Source organism: Syzygium oleosum, unplaced genomic scaffold (genome assembly GCF_021117445.2).
Source record: "Syzygium oleosum isolate NSW1041296 unplaced genomic scaffold, Sole_v2.1 Sole_v2.01, whole genome shotgun sequence".
Taxonomy (NCBI): Eukaryota; Viridiplantae; Streptophyta; class Magnoliopsida; order Myrtales; family Myrtaceae; genus Syzygium; species Syzygium oleosum.
In genome coordinates, this window is record NW_026607485.1 from 14,782,736 (window position 1) to 14,802,700 (window position 19,965).

General features: G+C 35.8%; 1 protein-coding gene across 1 annotated transcript; it reads left to right on the forward strand.

Annotated features, from left to right (window-relative positions):
• The first annotated feature begins 12,266 nt into the window (after positions 1–12,266).
• Positions 12,267–13,749, forward strand: LOC115694117 (transcription factor MYB48). Its single transcript, XM_030621240.2, has 3 exons — positions 12,267–12,426; positions 12,965–13,094; positions 13,203–13,749. Exons 1-3 carry the CDS (start codon positions 12,267–12,269, stop codon positions 13,747–13,749), a joined length of 837 nt encoding a protein of 278 aa, XP_030477100.1.
• The last annotated feature ends 6,216 nt before the right edge of the window (positions 13,750–19,965 follow it).

The window sequence follows — 19,965 nt, forward strand, 5'->3', positions numbered from 1 at the left end:
TTGCAATAAGTAGAAACTCGAAAAATCTTGAATCGACGGGTGAAACCTGCTACGTTGTGATTCCACGATTATCAATTCTCTAAATATTTCTTTTGGAGATTACAGAAGCACTCTCAAACTAAACCAATTTTTTAAATATACTTCTTCTCGATGATATTTTCTGGTCCGAGCTTATAAAACAATTGCAGAACTATTCCATCGACATGACCCAAACCTTGGACCCAAGATATTTTTCACGATGTTATTGACGAATCCATTCCCGAGTAGACTTTCCCCTCATCGTGCATTCGTTGCCCGTCATCAATCATGACAGCCAAAAGTGCATGGAGAAACAGTCAAAGCGGGGCATGCTCACCTCCTTACATCAACAGATCCACTGTATCCTCTGAGATTTCAGCAATCATGAGAACATTGAGAAGTGCTTCTCCTTCAAAAAAGCTAAGCGGATAACCAAATAAACTAAAGGGAAGTGATCAATGGCGGTGCGCAGCTCCCACTCCTGACCACGGTTCAGCAACCGATAGTGGTGGGTTCTCGCGAGGACGATGACAGCAATGGATGCCTACCGAAACAGGAGCCCCTCCAAGCGTGTTCCAGAGAGGTGAGAGAGTTGACCGGTTGACCAGCCTTTCTCGAGAGAGAGTCCTCCGGCTTCGTACACGTGGGTCAAAAAGCTAAGCTTTTGAAAAAGTGCAGCAAGTTCGGATTGGAGTCAAAGTTTTGAGGTAATGGGATAAGAATCGAATGCCCTTTTGAGTTCGCTCAATTGCTTCAGATTCTTCTTTTGTTTTTTCGGTGAAAGCCGTGCATTAAATTAGTTTATCTTCAGCGGTTTCGGACGTGAATTGGTATACAATCAGAAGCTTTTCTTTTCTTCCCCCCCACGCTGTCCATGTTCGAGGGGACATCAGTTCCATCAATGTCAGCTCAACACAAAGTAGAGAGAGAGAAGAGGAGAGAGTGAGAGAGGGTTTGGGAGATAAAGTGATGGAAGTGGTACATCTACGCGGCAGAAAGTATGTGATGGTGAGAGGAGAGGATAAATTAGAAGTGACTACACTATTGTAAGACAGCAGTGAAAATAAGGATATATCACATATATTAGACATATTAAAAAAACCCAATGATCTGATTATTGTGAAAAATCAATTTTTTTCTAAAAAAAAATAACAAATCCATCTATGCTTTTTTGTTATATTTTGATCAAAAGAATGTATAATCAATCAGGCAAAATCTCTACTTGTAAATATTTTATCTTGAGAATCTTTACCAAGATAATAACAGGATTGTCTACTCATATATAAAAAGCGATTCATTAAACAAATGTTGCCTTCATTGGTTAAGTTGTGTTTGAACTATTTTTCTGGAAACCCTTTATATAGATAATGATAAAGTGCAAGTTGACTCGTAATTGATCATGTTTATTGAATTGTACTTATATAATACAAAGCCAAAATCGTAAAGTTTATGATGAAGAACATCATAAGTGGTTGAATAAGGTAAGGTGATATATCAAAATATAATAAGATGGGCATAATGCAGCCTCCTTATTGTAGAGTAATATGTACATAAAAAAGAGAAAGATGTGTATGTAATTAAAGCTAGAGATCTTATGTGGCAGGCTTCCAATTACATCAATTATCTTTTACCTTGCTTAGTAGTCGCATAGGCTTCCGATTACTATTTGGATTCCGCCATGAGAAAAAAAATGATATTTACTTTCTAATTTTCCAAATTGAAATAAAAAAATCAACCCCTGATTTTAGAAAGACCGCTCCAACGAGATGCGATTCATATTCCCCATTTCATCTTAGTTGAAATTAATTCGTTGTAACATGCGTTGGAATAGAAATTTAGGTTAAAAATGGTAAGGGTATTCACATATTAGTTAAAGAGTGTAAAATAGGACAGGCATCAAAGCTCTATGAAATCTTGATCAAGAGGTAAGATAACTTTTGTACTATTCAAATTCATCTAATATATGAAGTTTCTTTGAATAAATAGCAAATTATTTGACAGTACATATATAACTAAGAATGTAAAAAGTAATGCGTGAAATTAGAAAAAGGAAATCAAACAATAAAAAAATCCTCAACATGCCTTATCTTTTCCTCACTATTTGAATCGACTTTATTTAATATATTTTTCAATGTTTTCCCAAAAATATAGTTATTCTGGGTTGGGTGAAAAGTAGTAAAGTGGAAAATTGAGAGAAACAATTGAAAATTCCTTGTAAATGCCTCCAGAAGCCACATCACCAATTTACTGTTCACACCAATTTCTTCTTCATTAGGGATTTCCAACTCAAGAGTTGGCAGATGTTTACTCAAATCCATTAACTATATGCCATCTATTCTAGATCATGGTCATCTGTACATGTTAAAGTTTTTGATTTAACCGGTTAATGGTGCTTACAATTGTTCAGTGGGTTATTTCTAGGTAGCCGAGTCGACTGCATTTGTTGATTATAACAAAAGCATATATAAGTTCGTGAAATCGAATTAGCTCATGGTCAGAACTTGCAATTACATGCAAATTGCACTAAGTCGGACCATTCGCACAAGTCAATAGTATGAACTCAACCAATTCATAATTTTGGAGGATATTCCATGGATCTTCATGTATCAATAATAAAAATAATGGAATTTCTTTCAACTTCCTTTCATCAGCAGAGGCAAAAGCTTATCTTCTGTGAAAGCACATAACAAAAATATGCTCCCCAAACCCTAGCAAACTCGAAAAAATGAGCCTAATAAATGGGAAAACTAAAAATAATAAATAAACAGCAAATGGCTACAGAACGATGGAGGTCCTTGGGAGCAAATATTAAATAGACTTATCAATTAGGAAGGAATATATGACCACAAAATTCCATGTCAAAAATAACATAAAAGGGTCTATCACTAGCCATCACTAGCTAGGTAGGCCGGCTAGCGAGCACATATGCTTAATGCTTCATGAAAACTCTACATATAAATCATCATGCAAGAATAATCTCAAAAAGATAATGGACATTTCGGTGTCAGTCTTTGTTGATACATTGGCTTAAAGGGTCTTTTTAAAGAATATCTCTAAAGTGCGATTAATCATATCTAATAGAAAAATATTTTCTTTTTCAGTATATTGATGTGTGGAATAGGAAAAGAAATTGTGTTTTGGGCTCCGTTTGTTTCGCGAAAAATGAATAAATTGAAAAATATTTTCCTAAAATATGATTGCTTGGATCTCTTCAAAAAATTAGTTAATGCAAAATATTTTCATTATCTATAACAATTTATATTTAACACTATCGTGAACAATGAAATATTTTCTTTTTATTCAAGCAATTATCTTTAGAAAAATATTTTCCAAATCATTTATTTTCAGCGAAATAAATGCACCTTTACAAATGACAAATGTCACTTATGCGTATGCTTAACAAGTGCCTTTGAGAGACTCGTTACAAAAAAAAAAAAAAGCTTCAACATAAAGGTACGGATTAAAAGAGGGGAAAAAACACCCATAAATTAATAAATTAATAAACCATTAACTAATTGGCAGATAATGCAAACTAAGGATTCCAAGCTGTCTCTTTGGACCACTTGCTAATGAAATTTCATTATGGGAAAAACAGGTACATTAGGAAAGTCAAAGAGATTGACAAAAATTCGAGACTGGTTTTTGAGGTTTACACACGCAAATGAATTTGGACCTTCGAGTGGCTTTTTGGCTCATTGACTCGAGTTCCCTTTTAGGCCTGCCTTGATAGGTACCGTCAACTCCACAATCACCGGTCAAACTTGGTTCAACCCTGAGGCCAGCTAACCTACCTGATCTACAATAATAATATAAATTATTCATTCTGTCAAGCGCACGAAAGACTCTGATAAGAGTGATCAGATTCTATCTCTTTCGGTACCAAAAAGCTCGCATTCAATCATCAATCTATTCTCATGACCAAAATAAATTATTAAATCATTAATCCATTCTTGTGTAAAACATGCTCAGCTCATAAGCTCAGTTTTTTCATTAGGATATTCTCCATCATCTCCGCATTATGGAGCGACCCCAAAAGCAGCTCTTCAGCCTAAGAAAATCTCCAGATATTTTTGAATAATTTTCAAGAGGAATGATAGTGTACTATCAAATAAGGAACACAAAATAGTCATTTAGAAGGATCAACAAAACAATAATTGTTGCATCCCTAGACTTCTCATGAATTGTAAATCTCAATTAATTCTTCCTCTTCGTGTCATAGTTTTATTAGAATTTTTTTCTCGATAAATTGTTGCCAAATCCATTCTTCGAACACTTCATTTACCGTGAAATTTGTGCATACCTATTAAGTTTCATTTCTCGTTATATCTACATATATAATAGAGTCATATTTTCCTCCATCTCTGATTAGAGGAAACTTTCCACCTACCGTTCTGATTGGTGGATTGCCAACATGGATAGAGCCCACATTTATTTTTAGTTAAATTTGCACGTGGGTCATTGGTGATGTCCATTTTAGTAACCCACGAATCAAAGGTCTAGTTGGAGGAAGAAAGTAGGAAAACATAGCCCATTCGTTAACGAGTCATATTTTTCTCCATCTCTAATTAGAGAACACTGCCCTCCATCAGTCCTCACTTGTGAGTTAAAGATAAACGAACGTCATTCATATTTACTCTCAGCTAAGTTAGCATGCAAGTAACATCCATATTTGTAATCCACCAATCCCTTCAATCAAGAATGAAAGAAAACATAAAACCTTTCGAGATCGATATGAATAGTGATTTTTTAAGTTATGCCATTGTTTCTCTATTTCCAATCAAGATATACGGACATCATTCATATTTACTCTTAATTAACATCTATTGTCGTCTCATCCAAGAGCCGCGTCATGGCATGACAACGTTGATCACAGTCGTCATACTGAATCGACACAAGACACGACTTTGAATGAATCTCAATCGCACTATTTTATGACTAAGCAACCAATAAAAGTGCTACCGCAAGCACTATGTGGACACAAAAGTTGGACCAGTGGTCGGCCCCCGAGAGAGTTCTCTAGACATTAATTTTCTAAAACTTAAGCACGTACGCACGTTTCGTTTGTATCTTTTTGGCCATGGACATGTCGCAGACAAGCTCAGTGCGCGGGTAGCGAATTGCTTACTTTTTTGACTGCTCACGCTACTAGGATTTCCTTTTCTTTTTCTTTTTGTCTTGCTTTGTTTCTATCTGGTCATGGACATGCCATGAAGGGAATGCCGAAGTTGAAAACACTCGCCACATAAAACAATTGTCCTAGCTCTACCGTATCGAACGAAAGAAAGAAGTAATTTCCCATATCATAGGTTGACGCCACTAATTCCAACCCAAACTTTCAAAATGACACCCAATTCAATCCTGCCATTGACCGTTCTTGGGTGTGCTTTACAGAGTTTATGCATAATTAACCAACACGATTTACCTTGATTTAGGGCGCTAAGCATTAGTCTAATTTATATTCGGTATATGATATACAACGTATGGTTATCTACGTATAATACACGTTTCAAACAGCCATGTAAGTATAATGATCCGACTTGTTCCATGCAAGCCAGGTCTCTAATTTATATGGACTTTTTTGAAAGGTGAATATCATCAATGGGAGACTTGAGATGTCGCAACCTCCCTGACTTAAAGGAGTGACGCTCTCATTAGTATTGGCCAGTAATTACTCCTATTCGATATGCAATATGATCTATTCCCTACTGTTCGCTTTTTTTAAAGTTTATTAGGAGCCACTCCGATCCACGCCCTCTCAGCTCAACATCTTTTCCCACCCTCATTGAATGGCTCTTGGGCCTACTTCGTTAACAACATTTACTAGAGAGCTTGTGCTCCATTACTATTAATAGAACCTAGTCCATTCCATGTAGACTATTTCTCCAAAAGGAGTATTCAAAATAATCACACAAGACTAGGAATCGAAGTGAGACATGTTTAGAATAGCTAACATCATCCCAAACTCGTCTCATTAACTTCTTATTACTCCCCAAACCCATCCCAAAGCCGAATTTGATATATTAGCCCAAACTCATCTCACCAAAGTATTTGCGTTCCCATCAATATTGCTACCACTCACCATAAGATTTTGTAATAAACACTAATTTTATGTTTACATATGATGAACAACCCAAATTTGCAAACGCAATTATTTATTTGAAACTCATACATTGTAAATATCCAAGTATAAACTAGTGGAGTCTAAAAGTAAGATGAAATTTTTTTTAGATCAACGATCATAAAATCATAGGTTTAACAATAATTAAAAGTTAGGTGTGAAATGATGACTGTCATTGAAAAATGTTATATTATCAGAACTTGATTCTTAGCGTTTGCAAGCTTTTATGACTATGTAACTTCGAGAGTTTAAACAGATTAAAAACGACTTAAAAAATCCCAAAGAGTGTTCAATAGCTATGAATGTGGGGTTCAGCCATCGGATTTGCCGACTATAAAGTCCAAAACCCTATAGGGTTACCAATATCCTGTCTGGTTTCTTCAAACCCGTTGTCCATTTTCGTCTCATTAGTGAATGGTCTATCTTTTTATGAATGATATCACGACCGATGTGAGATTTGGGATGTCATGGTGCAATTAATCATGAATTATGAATTTAGATGGCTGATGGTGCCCCGCATCGCCTCCGCTAGCCACCAAATTTCTTACAAAATGAACTTGATGAACTATATGCTATGTAGGAAGCTTACGTTCGATGGTAAGTGAACGCACTAAGAGCACTTGATGAATTTGATACTAGTACCACAACATCTGATGTGGTGTCAATACTATATGAATCTAGTAATACCACAGCGACAGGGGGGCCAAATTATCACCTAAGTGGTGATAAATGAAATCACCAGAATATAAATGTGTTGATATTTACACAGAAAAATAGGTACACTTCACAAAAAATTAGGGTTAATATCACGAAAAAACCCTCAATTTGTACATCTATGACAAATTTACCCCAAACAAACTTTTTGACTGCAAAAAACCTCAAAATGGTACATTTGTGACAAATTTACCCTAAATTAAATTGAATTAATACTATAAAAAACCACAAACTGTTACACCATGACAAATGGAGGGTAAAACCCCGAACCGGTACACTCGTCAACTGCCACATGTTATTTAACTCAGAAATTTGACAGTAAAATTTAACGGAAATTAATGGATGGTAAATTTGTCACAGATGTACCAATTTGGGCTTTTTTGTAGTAAAAAAATTAGTTTTGGTTAAATTTGTCACATAACCCAAAAAATTAAACTATTTTCTTAACTTTTCCAATAAAATAAGCCAGGCAAATCCCATGAGATCAGACATATCAACCACCGCTACTGTAAAGTTAATAATTTTCCATACGTAATGGTTAATTGCTGTAAAGTCACATCCTTAACTTCTACGCATGCTAGCCTTGTGGTTAGATGTTTTTGTTTGTTCTTTCACTTAGAAAGTTACACATGTTAGTATACTTAAAAGATCTTGTAATCATTCTAATTTTGGCATTCAATCTATTAATCAATTACATGCAAATATTCGCAGGGTCCCACCGGCAACTATCTCGCAAAATTTTAATATTTGTAGCTCCACTGACTTATAAAATATTAATTCTCCGAGAAATATCCCGGCATGCTTTGATTAGTATGTCGAATCGTTTGTTCAAATGAGAATCGGAGATGGCTTTCTTTTTTAACAAGTTTATTTGGTTTCTGGATCTACTAGTGTCTAAGTTTCTTGTAGATGCATGATACCAAGATTTTCTTGCTTGTTTAGCAAAAGATAATTGTCGAAATGTGCGACAGAAAGCCCGATACCTCTATTTTTTGCAGAGATTATCAAGAGATAATCTAAATCCGAGCTAATTGGATCAATTTTTATGTAAAAACTTAAGTTAATGAGTTTTACGCCAACAATGAAATATTATTAATTGGTCTATGTCACTCTACATATCCGATGTAAGACTTCTTTTGCTAAGACCCTCATACATGCATCTTAATAAATGACTAAATTGTGTTTTCTATTTTTTGGGATATGAAAGTCAGTAAAATATAAACTTCCAAAAGAAATAATTGAAGGGGCTCTCTCAGCTTGTTTGTGTTAAAATTGGAGCTATTGACCAATTATTTAAGTAAAAAAGGGTCATACCGTATTCTTTAAAATACGAAATTCACGGTCACAAGAAGTTACATATTTTAATACATTAAAGTTGGTATGTGATTTCACACTTAATTTAACTTTTATCAGATGCGCATGTGTTGTTAATTTCTTGACGTATAACTAACAAAGAGCATTCCTTAATCATTGTATTGGCATCAAAATTATCAGCTAATTCTTATGTTCGTTTGTTGTCTATCACTTTATCTATATGCTTCTAAACTTATTGCGTAATAAAACTGCTTTTTTTAAATTTTTTTTAATAAAAGTAGGTTATTAGCTAGCTACTTTTGATATGTAAATTATCATATTAAACAGGTGGTACTTTGAACTTCTTTTTTATGTCTCAAGTATTGAAAAAATTTGTGCTAAATGATTAAAGAAAAAGAACATAGCTCAATGTATATCTACTTATCTCGTTAATAGAGACAAAAAAGACGTATATCTTAATGACAAATTGTTGCAAAGTATCAAACATTTGCGGGCAAAAATGATATAATTATGATTCATAGATATTTATCATTTTTCCCTCTTAGATGTACATTAAAAGATTATTAATGATACAACTTTTGATATTACAAAAATGGTGGAATTAATTATATTGTTGTTAGTTTCATCGTGCAGAAATCATGAGTTTATCAGCATATGAACTTTAAAATAAGGCTAATACCACAAAAACCCCAAATTGATATACCTGTGACAAATTTACCCCAAACTAATTTTTTTACCACCAAAAATCCAAAACTAGTACACATGTGACAAATTTACCCTCCGTCAGTTTTCGTTAAATTTTACCGTCAAATTGCTGAGTTGGATAACATGTGGCTGTTGACGGATGTACCAGTTTAGGGTTTTACCCCTCTGTTTATCACAGATTTACCAATTTATGATTTTTCGTAGTATTAATTCAATTTAACGAAGGGTAATTTGTCACAAATGTACTAATTTGGAATTTTTGGTCTTCAAAAAATTAGTTTGGGATAAATTTGTCACATGTGTACTAATTTGGGATTTTTGGTGGTTAAAGAATTGGTTTGGGATAAATTTCTCACAGATATACCGGTTTGAGGTTTTTCATGGTATTACCCTTTAAAATAAGCCATGAAAATTTCATCGCGAAAAGTTAGAACAATTAAAAATCCAGAATTCATCACAAAAAGCCAAAAAAAAAAGCATGAAGAAAACTTTTCTTTTAGGTATCTGCTTCAAACTTTCATGGGCTAATCTCTGACTTACTTTATGATGACATATCCGGCCAAAACAAATAAACTTTATATCAGATACGAGAAATCGGATCAAGATTTGTAACTTCGAAGAAGAACTGAAAGGGCAGCAACTTTCGGTGCTCTCTAGGATTATTTTAATAATGTTAGGAAGAGGGTGCTCTCTAGGATTATTTTAATAATGTTAGGAAGAGCTAACTCGGTACCGTCGCAAAAGCGGACTCTTACTGATATCCGGACGGTGCATCACCATACATAAGTAGAGGCCAAATTTAGATGCCGACATGTATACAATTCTCAATTTTGATAACTTTATTACTTTATTAGTAAATGAGAATTTCTATTTTACAGCTATTTATGTAACTTTATGGACGTACCCGGTATTAATCTTTCAAAAAAATATTGATTTTTAAAACACAATAGTTATGCTTTAAGATTTTTTCTTTTCTGGCTTGAAAAAACATAATATTGATTTCTAGCAAAAAAAAACGACAGAAGATAAAGTAATTATAACCCTTCTATAATCCCCGCAATATCTACATATTCATACATTATATTATGATGAATCTTGACAAGACATCTTGGGCAAAGGAAAAAAAGAGAATAAGGTACATCCGTACAAGATTTTGTCCCTTACATCACCACGCAAAACAATTAGTGCTCTTTTGTCTCTGCATCCATAACGTGGTACTTTGTAGGGCACACAAGCTTTAGGAATTCGATAAGTTTTTAAGTATCGACTATAGATTTATTCGGATGCCCACTTTATTAGGAGCACTCATAGTTAAACATATCAATGATACTTACTTACTAATTGTTTAGTAAAATCATTTGATTAATGCTCTGTCCGGGGAACTGGAGAAAATGGGGGGAAAAGATTTTTTTTTGAAATATTTGTGAAGTTTAATAGGAGAAGAATATTAAAAATTATGAGATTCTTTTTTTTTTTCAATTTTTCTTTCCCTCGTGCTTCAAAAGATGGTGTTGGAAGTCTTTGCAATTGATGGAGATCGTGTGTCTTGTTTAGTTTTGATTGATACAACTTTGGTTAAGGCTGACAGGATTACTTGTTTAGGAATCTTACTGGTATAGGAGAGTGATTCTGTTATGTTTTGTTGGTCATATACTAGGAGATGTTTCTTTGAGCTTGTAAGAGATTCAACTCTCCTTAAGCATGTCCTTCTGCAATGAAACCTATTTACATATCAAAAAGAGAATACTAAAAAAGATATGCTATAGATATATTCTGAGAGCAAGCTACATATGACTTAGAAAATTAATAAATCTAATTAATTATTTCATCAAGCGGAATACTTTGTGCCGCTCGACATATAAAGGTGTTATCAATGTTCACGGCAGCAATCATTTAACGAACTACGCAATTTTCTCAATTTTCAATTTCAAAGTGACATGAAATTTTCCTTCTAAATCTCTCAATTTTGGGAAACTTCAAACCCTAGCTACTTAAATTTAATTGTGAGAATCCTAGGGGTAAAATAGAGCTTGGCATGACCGTCAAGTCTCAAAATCAAGCATAGAAACCAATAGGGTGTGAGCTCATTACCAAAGAAGCATGGTGTCCACGGAAACTAAAAGGAAAACAAAAAACATGGCCTCCTAGTTTCCAGAAGCACAAGAAATCACCCAGAATGCACCACCTGTCCCTGCTGATGCAACTAAACTCCATCAATGCCTCATTATTTTAATGCCCACAAAACCCAATCTGGCATCCAACAATACAATAAAATAATAGATTTATTGTAGATTACAGGGATCAATCTCCTTAATTAGTATACAAGGGCACCAGCTGTTCAAGAGACATTGGTGGTCTGGTGGCTTTCAGTATTAAAGAATTCCCCTCCACCTAGTATTCTTTTGTGCACTAGCTTTCCTCAGGCTTTTGCTTGGAAAAATCTTAATCAATTGATTAAATTAGCTCCTAGTGTGTCTAGATGCATAATTTCTAGATCATACGTGGCCTCTTGCCATGAGATTACTCCTTCACTTTGTCTTGCTTTAGCATCATAAAAAATATATGTAAAAAATCAGATATGAGTGATCCTGACAAGGCATGTCACCCAATGCCTCAACAGGTGAATGAATTCTCCTACTGCCCTTCGTCTTGCAGAAATTGGCCCCTATGTCCTTTCGATTGAACTTGAGAAAAATTCATCTGACTAAACTGAGTTTAATTGTTGGTAAAACGATTTCTACATGCCAACAAAACGCTTGCTCAAAGCAAATATTCAAACATTTCCGCTATGCGGAGCTTGCACATGAAACTTTAAAAATTCGCTCCAACTAAAGTAGAACTCCAAATCAATTTCCGTCAAAGCCCATGCTCCACAGCGTCCTAGCTTGTCATTTTCATAAAATTCCACGGTTAAAACAACTCCTAAAGTAAACCCCATAGTTCAATATTCACATAGCTCCAAATTTATGACTTAACTCCGATTATATGAACAAAGGGCTTGAATCATTATCGCACGTTGCGAAATGAAGTAAATCCAGCTTGTCGAGGTCTCCTCCCTATTATCTAATGCCTCAGCAAATGAACCAAACTAACCTAAGATGAAAAGGGGTTAAAAGGGTCATTGTGGATAGTTTACATTTATCAAGAGATCACCCCGTACCTTGAACAGTGGAAAGGATAGGGATGATTCGATAGCGACAGAAAATTTGGTGATGCCATGAAACACATTGCTCAAGTGCCAATATAAATATGGGATGCACGCCAACTCAAATTGCCACAGATCTTTGGAAAGGAATTACACCCAACCAAACCAAAAGAGTCACAATATAGGAACCACCTCTCTCGTTAAGCTAGAATATTTTGCTTCCCTTTCTCTCTTTTAGCCCTTTAGAGCTACATGTCTTGGGTAGCAATGACAGGGAACTTTGGGTGGGGCTCAAACTCCATGGAAGAGATGTGGAGGAAAGGTCCTTGGACTGCTGAGGAAGACAAGTTGCTCATTGAGTATGTGAAGTTGCATGGGGAGGGAAGATGGAACTCTGTGGCTAGGCTCACAGGTAACATATACATATGCATGTTTTTAATTATCAATTAGTACTCAATGAATCAGCATCTCCACATGATAAACCTCTTAATCTTTGGATCTTATTTATGTTTTCTTTTAGTTAGTTGCTTCATGTTTATGCACTGTTAATACTTAGGATGCCCACATAAGCCTCTTGAAAGTTTTCATGGTTTTTGTTTTCTTTTTAGTTATGCGATCCTTACAATCCTCTTAAATTTGCTTACTTCTTTTTTGTTTTCTTTTAGTGGTGTAATCCTTATAATCCTCTTAATTGCCTTCTTGTTTATGCATTATTGGTTCTTGTCACTACTTAGATATCCCCCACAAAAACCTATCAAAAAGTCTCCTTTTGTTTGCTTTTGAGGGGCTACAAACCATACAAGCTTTTTTAAATTTTTCCTGTTTCTAATGGCATGAGCTTTTATCACCAGACTTTTGCATCAAGGGAAAGAAAAACATGGAGTTGAATTTTGAGATTATGGGAAGTGAAAGGAAATTATTTCGGTGTCTTATATGTTTTGTTTGTGCAGGGCTCAAGAGGAATGGGAAGAGCTGTAGATTGAGGTGGGTGAATTACTTGAGGCCTGACCTCAAGAGAGGCCAAATAACCCCACATGAAGAGAGCATCATCCTAGAGCTCCACGCTAGGTGGGGAAACAGGTAAATTTAATTACTCAAAATATTGAAAGTTTTCTGTATTAAGTTTTTCAATAGTAGTAAGATCTTCCTATAAAAACTGGTCGAATGAAAATGAAAAATGAAAAACAGATGGTCAACGATTGCAAGAAGCTTGCCAGGAAGAACAGACAATGAGATCAAGAACTACTGGAGGACGCATTTCAAGAACAAGGCCAAGGCCTCTCCGAGCAACCCTGAGAGATCGAAAGCGGCGCGTCTTCTGCGTCGCCAACAGTTTCATCATCATCAGCAACAGCAACATCAGCAAATGCAACAGCAGCAACAACAGCAGCTGCCCCAACAGCAACAGCAATTGCAACTGACTCCGGTTGACATGAAGAGCATCCTGTCCCTGCTTGAAGAAACCGACCACCACAGAGTCCTGTATGCGCCCCCAATCAGGCCCGAGATTGCGGAGGCATACCCCAATAACTCCGTCTATGACCAGTGCTTGTTCTACTCTGTTTCCAATGCCAATAATGCTTCTCTTCCTGAGGCCTCATCATCAACATCAACAAATGAGGATATCTTGTGGGATGGCTTGTGGAGCATGGAAGATGTGCACGGAATAAACTGTGGTGCTCCGTATGCAACAGGCAAAGCCACTATGCACAATTTGGTCGCTCCCTTCTGTTGAGAATCTTTCTTATTTTGCTGGGTCATCAATTAAATTTCTATTGAAGTACTAATTTGGCCACATATGGGAAAGGCTCTAAAGCTGGAGCTTTATGTTTTGTTGTCCGAACTGTTATAAAGATTTGAGCATAATTTTGTTACCTGTCCAAAATATAGTATCAAATTTTTGCCAGGAGCATTTTGAGCAATCTTTTTTGGGAAGGTGTAGTTTTCTTATTCGGATAGAATTCTCTGCCTTCATAATTTGAAGAATATAAGGGTAAATGACATAAATAGTCTTTAAACTTTGGCCTAATGTCTTGTGGTCCATGAACTTTAAATTTGTTCAATGTGATCCCTAAATTTTAGCATGATGTGCAATGTTGTTTCTGAACTTTTAATTTATTCAATTTGATCCCTGGATTTTTGGTGTATGCTCAATTTAGTCCCGATCTGTATAAAATGTTCAATGTTGTTCTTGAACTTGAATTAATGGAAGGACAACATTGAACATTTTCATACAGTTCATGAACTAAATTGAACATGTACCAAAAGTCTTGAGACCATATTGAACAAATATAAAATTTAAGGATCATATTGCATATTGAGCCAAAATTCAAAGATTATTTGTGTCATTATCCCTTAATATAATAGGGATAGCGCAAATGATACCTGCCTAGGAAGCTACCTTCATTAGATGTCTGCAATGACAAAAAAGGTCAAAAAAAGAAAGAGTTGGCTATCAAATATATAGAATGATTTCCGTGCAAAAAGAGCATGGATTTGCTATTTTTTCGAGAATCTTGGTGACATGTATTCTCATGGCTCTTGTTAAATACATCTGCTAACATTTGCAATATAATATGACAAAAACAGTGTATAAAAAATGTTAAATTTCTTTTACTATAAGTGTCTTGAAATACCCATTATTATATGTTTTTCTTTGATTCTAACTTCGAAATTATACCATTATGCTAATTAGCATATAAAAGCTGAGGTTTTGTGAGTATAACACACTTAAAAATTAACGTTGATATTCCCAAGTCATCTGTTCTGACGATTCTTTAATTATGCTTATGTTCCCTTAGAAAGTGACAAACCTGAAGTTCACTCATCCTTGTTGGAAGTTCATGAACATTAATTTTTTTTTTGGGCGAACATTGACATTTAATTAAGGAATAAGTGCACTAAAAATCCTAAAACTTGTCATGAAAATATAATTGAATCCTAAAACTTTCAAAAAGTATAATCAAGACCTAAAACTTGTCATGAAAATGCAATCGAGTCCTAAAATTTTCAAAAAAGTGCAAACTTATCGCAAAAGTGCAATCAAATCCTAAAACTTTAGAAAAATGTAACCAATGGAAGGATTTGATTGGACTAATTTAACAAGTTTTATGATTTGATTGAACTTTTTGAAAGTTTTAGAACGCAATTGCACTTTACTGACAAGTTTTAGGACTTAATTTCACTTTTGTAATAAGTTTTAGGACTTTCAATGCACTTATCCCTTTAATTAAAAAGCAAGTATTTTTTACATTCTACAGAAGTTTCCCAGAATTTTGTCCATTTATCAGGTTCTTGATTCATGGTGTTGGATTCCATTCTCTACAAAAGAACAGATATGTGGACATCGGCGAGTGGCGACTCGTGCTTTCTACTACTGGAAAATTATGAAAGGACACCCGAATCTTATTCAATCTCAAACTACATGCTTTTGTTTCTACTCTATAATAATAGCAAAACTAATGTTCACAGGACAAGCCAAAGAGATTTTCCAAACGATACGTGTCCGCAATGGCTACTTTTGAAAGGATGAAAAGCAGAATCGTCACTAGGTACGGATCCTTCTGCGCAAGTATCATATATTGAAACTTTTACATGTTATTTATATTCGTTTTAGCATATAACTGTAGTGACTTATAATATCGAGAATGTGCCACTTATGTTATTTTTGTGAATGTGTTTGACAAATATCTGTGCATAAATACTCAAATAGAAAGCATTTTAGGGACAACATCATAAAAAGTCCCAAACTAGTATACTTAGGACATTTTCACCCAAAACTAATTTTCGTGTCACAAAAAAATAATCACACATACCATAAACTAATTTTTGTATCACAAAAAATTCTAAACTGGTATACATGTGACAAATTAGGATAATTGTCCAAAAAAATTCTAAACCCATTGTACGGCGGCCAATTCTCTCCTAAAGTTTCAAGTAGCTATGCTTTAAACTTGCCACTTTAATAGTAGTATTGGATATACCGCACACATACTGACCTCTTCTTTCAACAAGAAGTTTTATAATTTACTTAGCATTATTATGGCCTTGTGCTTGTACCTGTTTCATGAGCTCTTTAGAAAGCAACCTTAACTTTCGTAAGAAGCGGCACCACTTCAAAGCCATATAGGTGAAGTATTGACCACATGTTTCCGTTATTAATAACACGTTATTAATTTGTATTATACTTCATTAAGAATATAATTCAGCTTGCAAAACGTAACAGACGATACTGACTTCTCATGTCTGGGCTAACGTCAGTATCAAATAATGAATTTCAGTAACTTGTTTTTACCCATTAAACCTTATAACTAGTGATTTACTAGTATTAGGTTGAGTTACCATTACTGGTGATTTTAGTCAAAGGTTTAAACCCTATTTCTTTTGAAGTCATATTTACCACTTCTCTTGGTAAATCCTTTGTAAATGGATAAGTCAGATTCTTCCTTGACCTCACATAGACAATTGTTATAGTACCATTTTTAATCAATTGTCTCACGTACTCATGTCTTAGACTGATATGTTTAGACTTGCCATTATAAGTGCTACTCTGAGCTCTTGTCAAAGTAGACAGATTATCACAATGAATAGAAATGTGAGGCATTGCACTAGGCCACAATTTAATGTTCAACAACAAATTTCTAATCCATTCAACCTCTTTCCCAGTTGCTGCTAAAGGAATGAATTCATATTCCATTGTTGAGTGAGTTACACATGTTTGTTTCTTTCTTTCCCAAGAAACAACACCTCCGCCTAATGTGAAAATTCATCCAAAAGTGAAATATTTATCACTCGCACTTGCAATCTAACTAGCATCAGTGTATCCTTCTAATATAGTCGGATAATCATTATAGAACAATCCCAAATTTTTAGTTTTCTTAAGATAACAAAAATTTTTGGTTACAACATTCCAATGTTCTATAATTGAATTCTTGTTTATCTACTCAATTAACGCACGTAAAATGCAATATCAAGTCTACTACAATGCATTGCATGCATTAAAGACTCTATAACACTTGCATTTTCAAGTTATGCTACTGCACTACGGGTATTATAATTCAATTTAATACTAGAATCAAACAGAGTACTCACTTCTTTGAAACCAAGATGTTTAAATTTATTTAACATTTTTTTCAACGCAATCATTTTGGCTCAAAGAGTAACCCCACTATCTTTTTTTAACTTTAATACCCAAGATAGTATCGACTTTACCCAATCTTTCATTTTAAACATGGAAGTTAGATACTTTTTACTCTCAATGATCCGGGTCATACTAGTTCCAAATATAAGTATATCATCAACGTATAAGCAAACTAAAACACCATAGTCTTTAGTGAACTTAGAATAAATACATTTATCAACACTATTATGCTTAAAACCAATAGACATATGACTGAATGTAATTTTCCATGCCACTGCTTAAGAGCTTGCTTAAGCTCATAAGGAGCTTGTTTAAGCCCATAAAAAGATTTAATCAATTTACATACTTTCCTTTTTATTTCTAGGAGGAAAAAAAACCCTTGGATTGTGCCATGTAAATTTTCTCATTTAAATCTCTAATTAAGAATGCAGTTCGACATCCATTTGGACCCGAGTACGGATGACATAGATGAGGATTGCCCAAAAACGATGTGTAATTGAAATAGCTGAAGTGGCCGGTGCGCAGCGCTGGGACTTAACGTCGCGATCGTGGGAGTGGATGGAGGGATTGGGCAGCCTCTGGCGGTGTGGATGAAGATCAGCACGCTCATCTTTGTTCTTCATATGTACGATGCTACAAATACTCCCGTGGTAGCCGCTGATATCAGCCACGCGGATACCCGTGCCGTGGTGAGTTTTCCCTCCCATCGTCGATCCGGTTGCTATTTGCTTTTCACATGAACAGAATTGTTGGACACACGGAAACCGGGAAAAGACAAGGGATGACCTGTTCAACAAAATTGTCGAATCGTTAAAACACTTTGTGAAGAAATTGAATCCATTGATGATTGCCACGTATCCAGGGGCCCATACTCACCCGTCATGATAAGTGGTGGTCAAACCGTCTGACAGATCAGTAAGAACATGGTCTTCTAACGGTGGTAATACCGTTATCTTTTTCAATAGAATGAGGTTAAAGTGGCGGTTTGGTCGGTTGGGTATGCTCGACTCAACTTGCCATCCGAGGGTAATTTTTCCTAGGACATACCCGTTGGGCCATGTCACATGACCAGTCGGGTAATACGAGGACACGTGGCGCAACACCTAGTGGTTAGCCAAATCCATTTCTATAAATCCAGAGTTGTACCGCATGAGTGACTTACACTATTATTTATCTTAGCCAATTAAACCGTTTGACCTCTCTCTTTCTAGTCATTTTTCTGAATCAACCGATCATTTTAGCAAATGATCTTGGGGATTGGTCGATTCAATTTCAGTTTCTTTATTGATTAGGGCTGGTTCAAGTAATACAAAGGGTTCTGATTAATTAAAACTAGAGACACAATTGTGAACACGAACTTCATCATGCAGATGGGATTGCGGTTTTTGGAGGAATGACTGGAACGTAGAAATTCTCTTTCGCAGACTCGCGCCGAATCGGTATGAACAAGATTGGTGGCTATCAACGAACAGTGTATGCTCCCCCCTAGTTACCAACTGTAACATAATTAACTTGTGGGATGCAATGCAGAGCTGGAGACAAAGAATGCTTAGGGCTTGGCTAGGAATCGATGATTTTAAAGAGCAGTAGACCCAACACCTCATGTCAATTCCTAGCGAACTTTATATGGACACTTTCGACTGTGCTGAGCTTGGCTTTAAGGGGTGGTCTTTCGCTTGGTGTAATAGTCGCCACGGTTTGGCCAATGTCCCCTTGTGGAGACAGGGTCATTTGCTCCACAGAATGGCATGAACACTTTTCTCAGATCATGTTCCCTTGCGGCTTAATCTGTTCGCCTTGGAGGGTGGATCGCCCCGACCATTCAAACTCGAAGCAGCTTGGTTTCGAGATGCTGACTTCGAAAGTCATCAAAGATGTCTGGAAAACTGGACAGAGAGGGGGGCCTATGCAGCAACTTGCTAAGAGACTACGCTGGTATTGGAACTTAAGCGATGGAACAGAGAACACTTTGGGTTTTGTTAACCGGTGCCTGCAAGATATACTTGAACAGCTAGATGCAATACAACAAGCTCAACCTACCGAATCTTCGTAGGCCCAGATCAAGGAGTTGGAAGAGCAGCTGAATGAACAATGGGGTGAGAGAGGAAACCATTTGGTGGCAAAAATCTCGGCAAACTTGGATGAGGGAAGGGAACAGAAGTGCCAAGTTCTTCCACTTGTCCACTAGCATTCGTCTCCGCTGTAAAAAATTATGAGGGTCGTCGGATAATGAAAATGGAAGGGGTGAAGAGTTATTTTCTTCAGAAATACGGCGCCTTGTTTACTTCACAGGAACTAATTCCAAACACCATCATCCAGGAACTCTTGAGTATCACAAAAAGAGAATGCGAATCTTATGGTTCTCCCTACCCCGACTGAGATTCATGTCTTAAAGCTGTGGCACCGCTTGAAGCACCGGGCCCAGATGGCTTCCCTGCTCTATTTTATACAGAACTCTAGGAGATTTTAAATCAGGCAATAAATTCTGTTCAACATTTCTTTCAAACAGGAATGTTGTGCTCGACCTATACTGTTTTTTTGTGAGTGTTACAAAATTTTTCAAGATCATCACTAATCCTTTGAAGCAATACCTAGACAGAAATATTTCACCTCATCAATCTGCTTTGTAACGAATAGATATATCTTTGAAAACTCAACCAATGCACGGGAAGTTATGGATTGTATGCAGAAAAGAAGAAGAGGGGAGGTTATCGCACGCTTTAAGGTCGATTTGTTGACAACTTATTATAGGGTCGAACGGAATATACTCACTGCTATCTTGAGAGCCAATGGGCTGCCAAACCTTTCTGC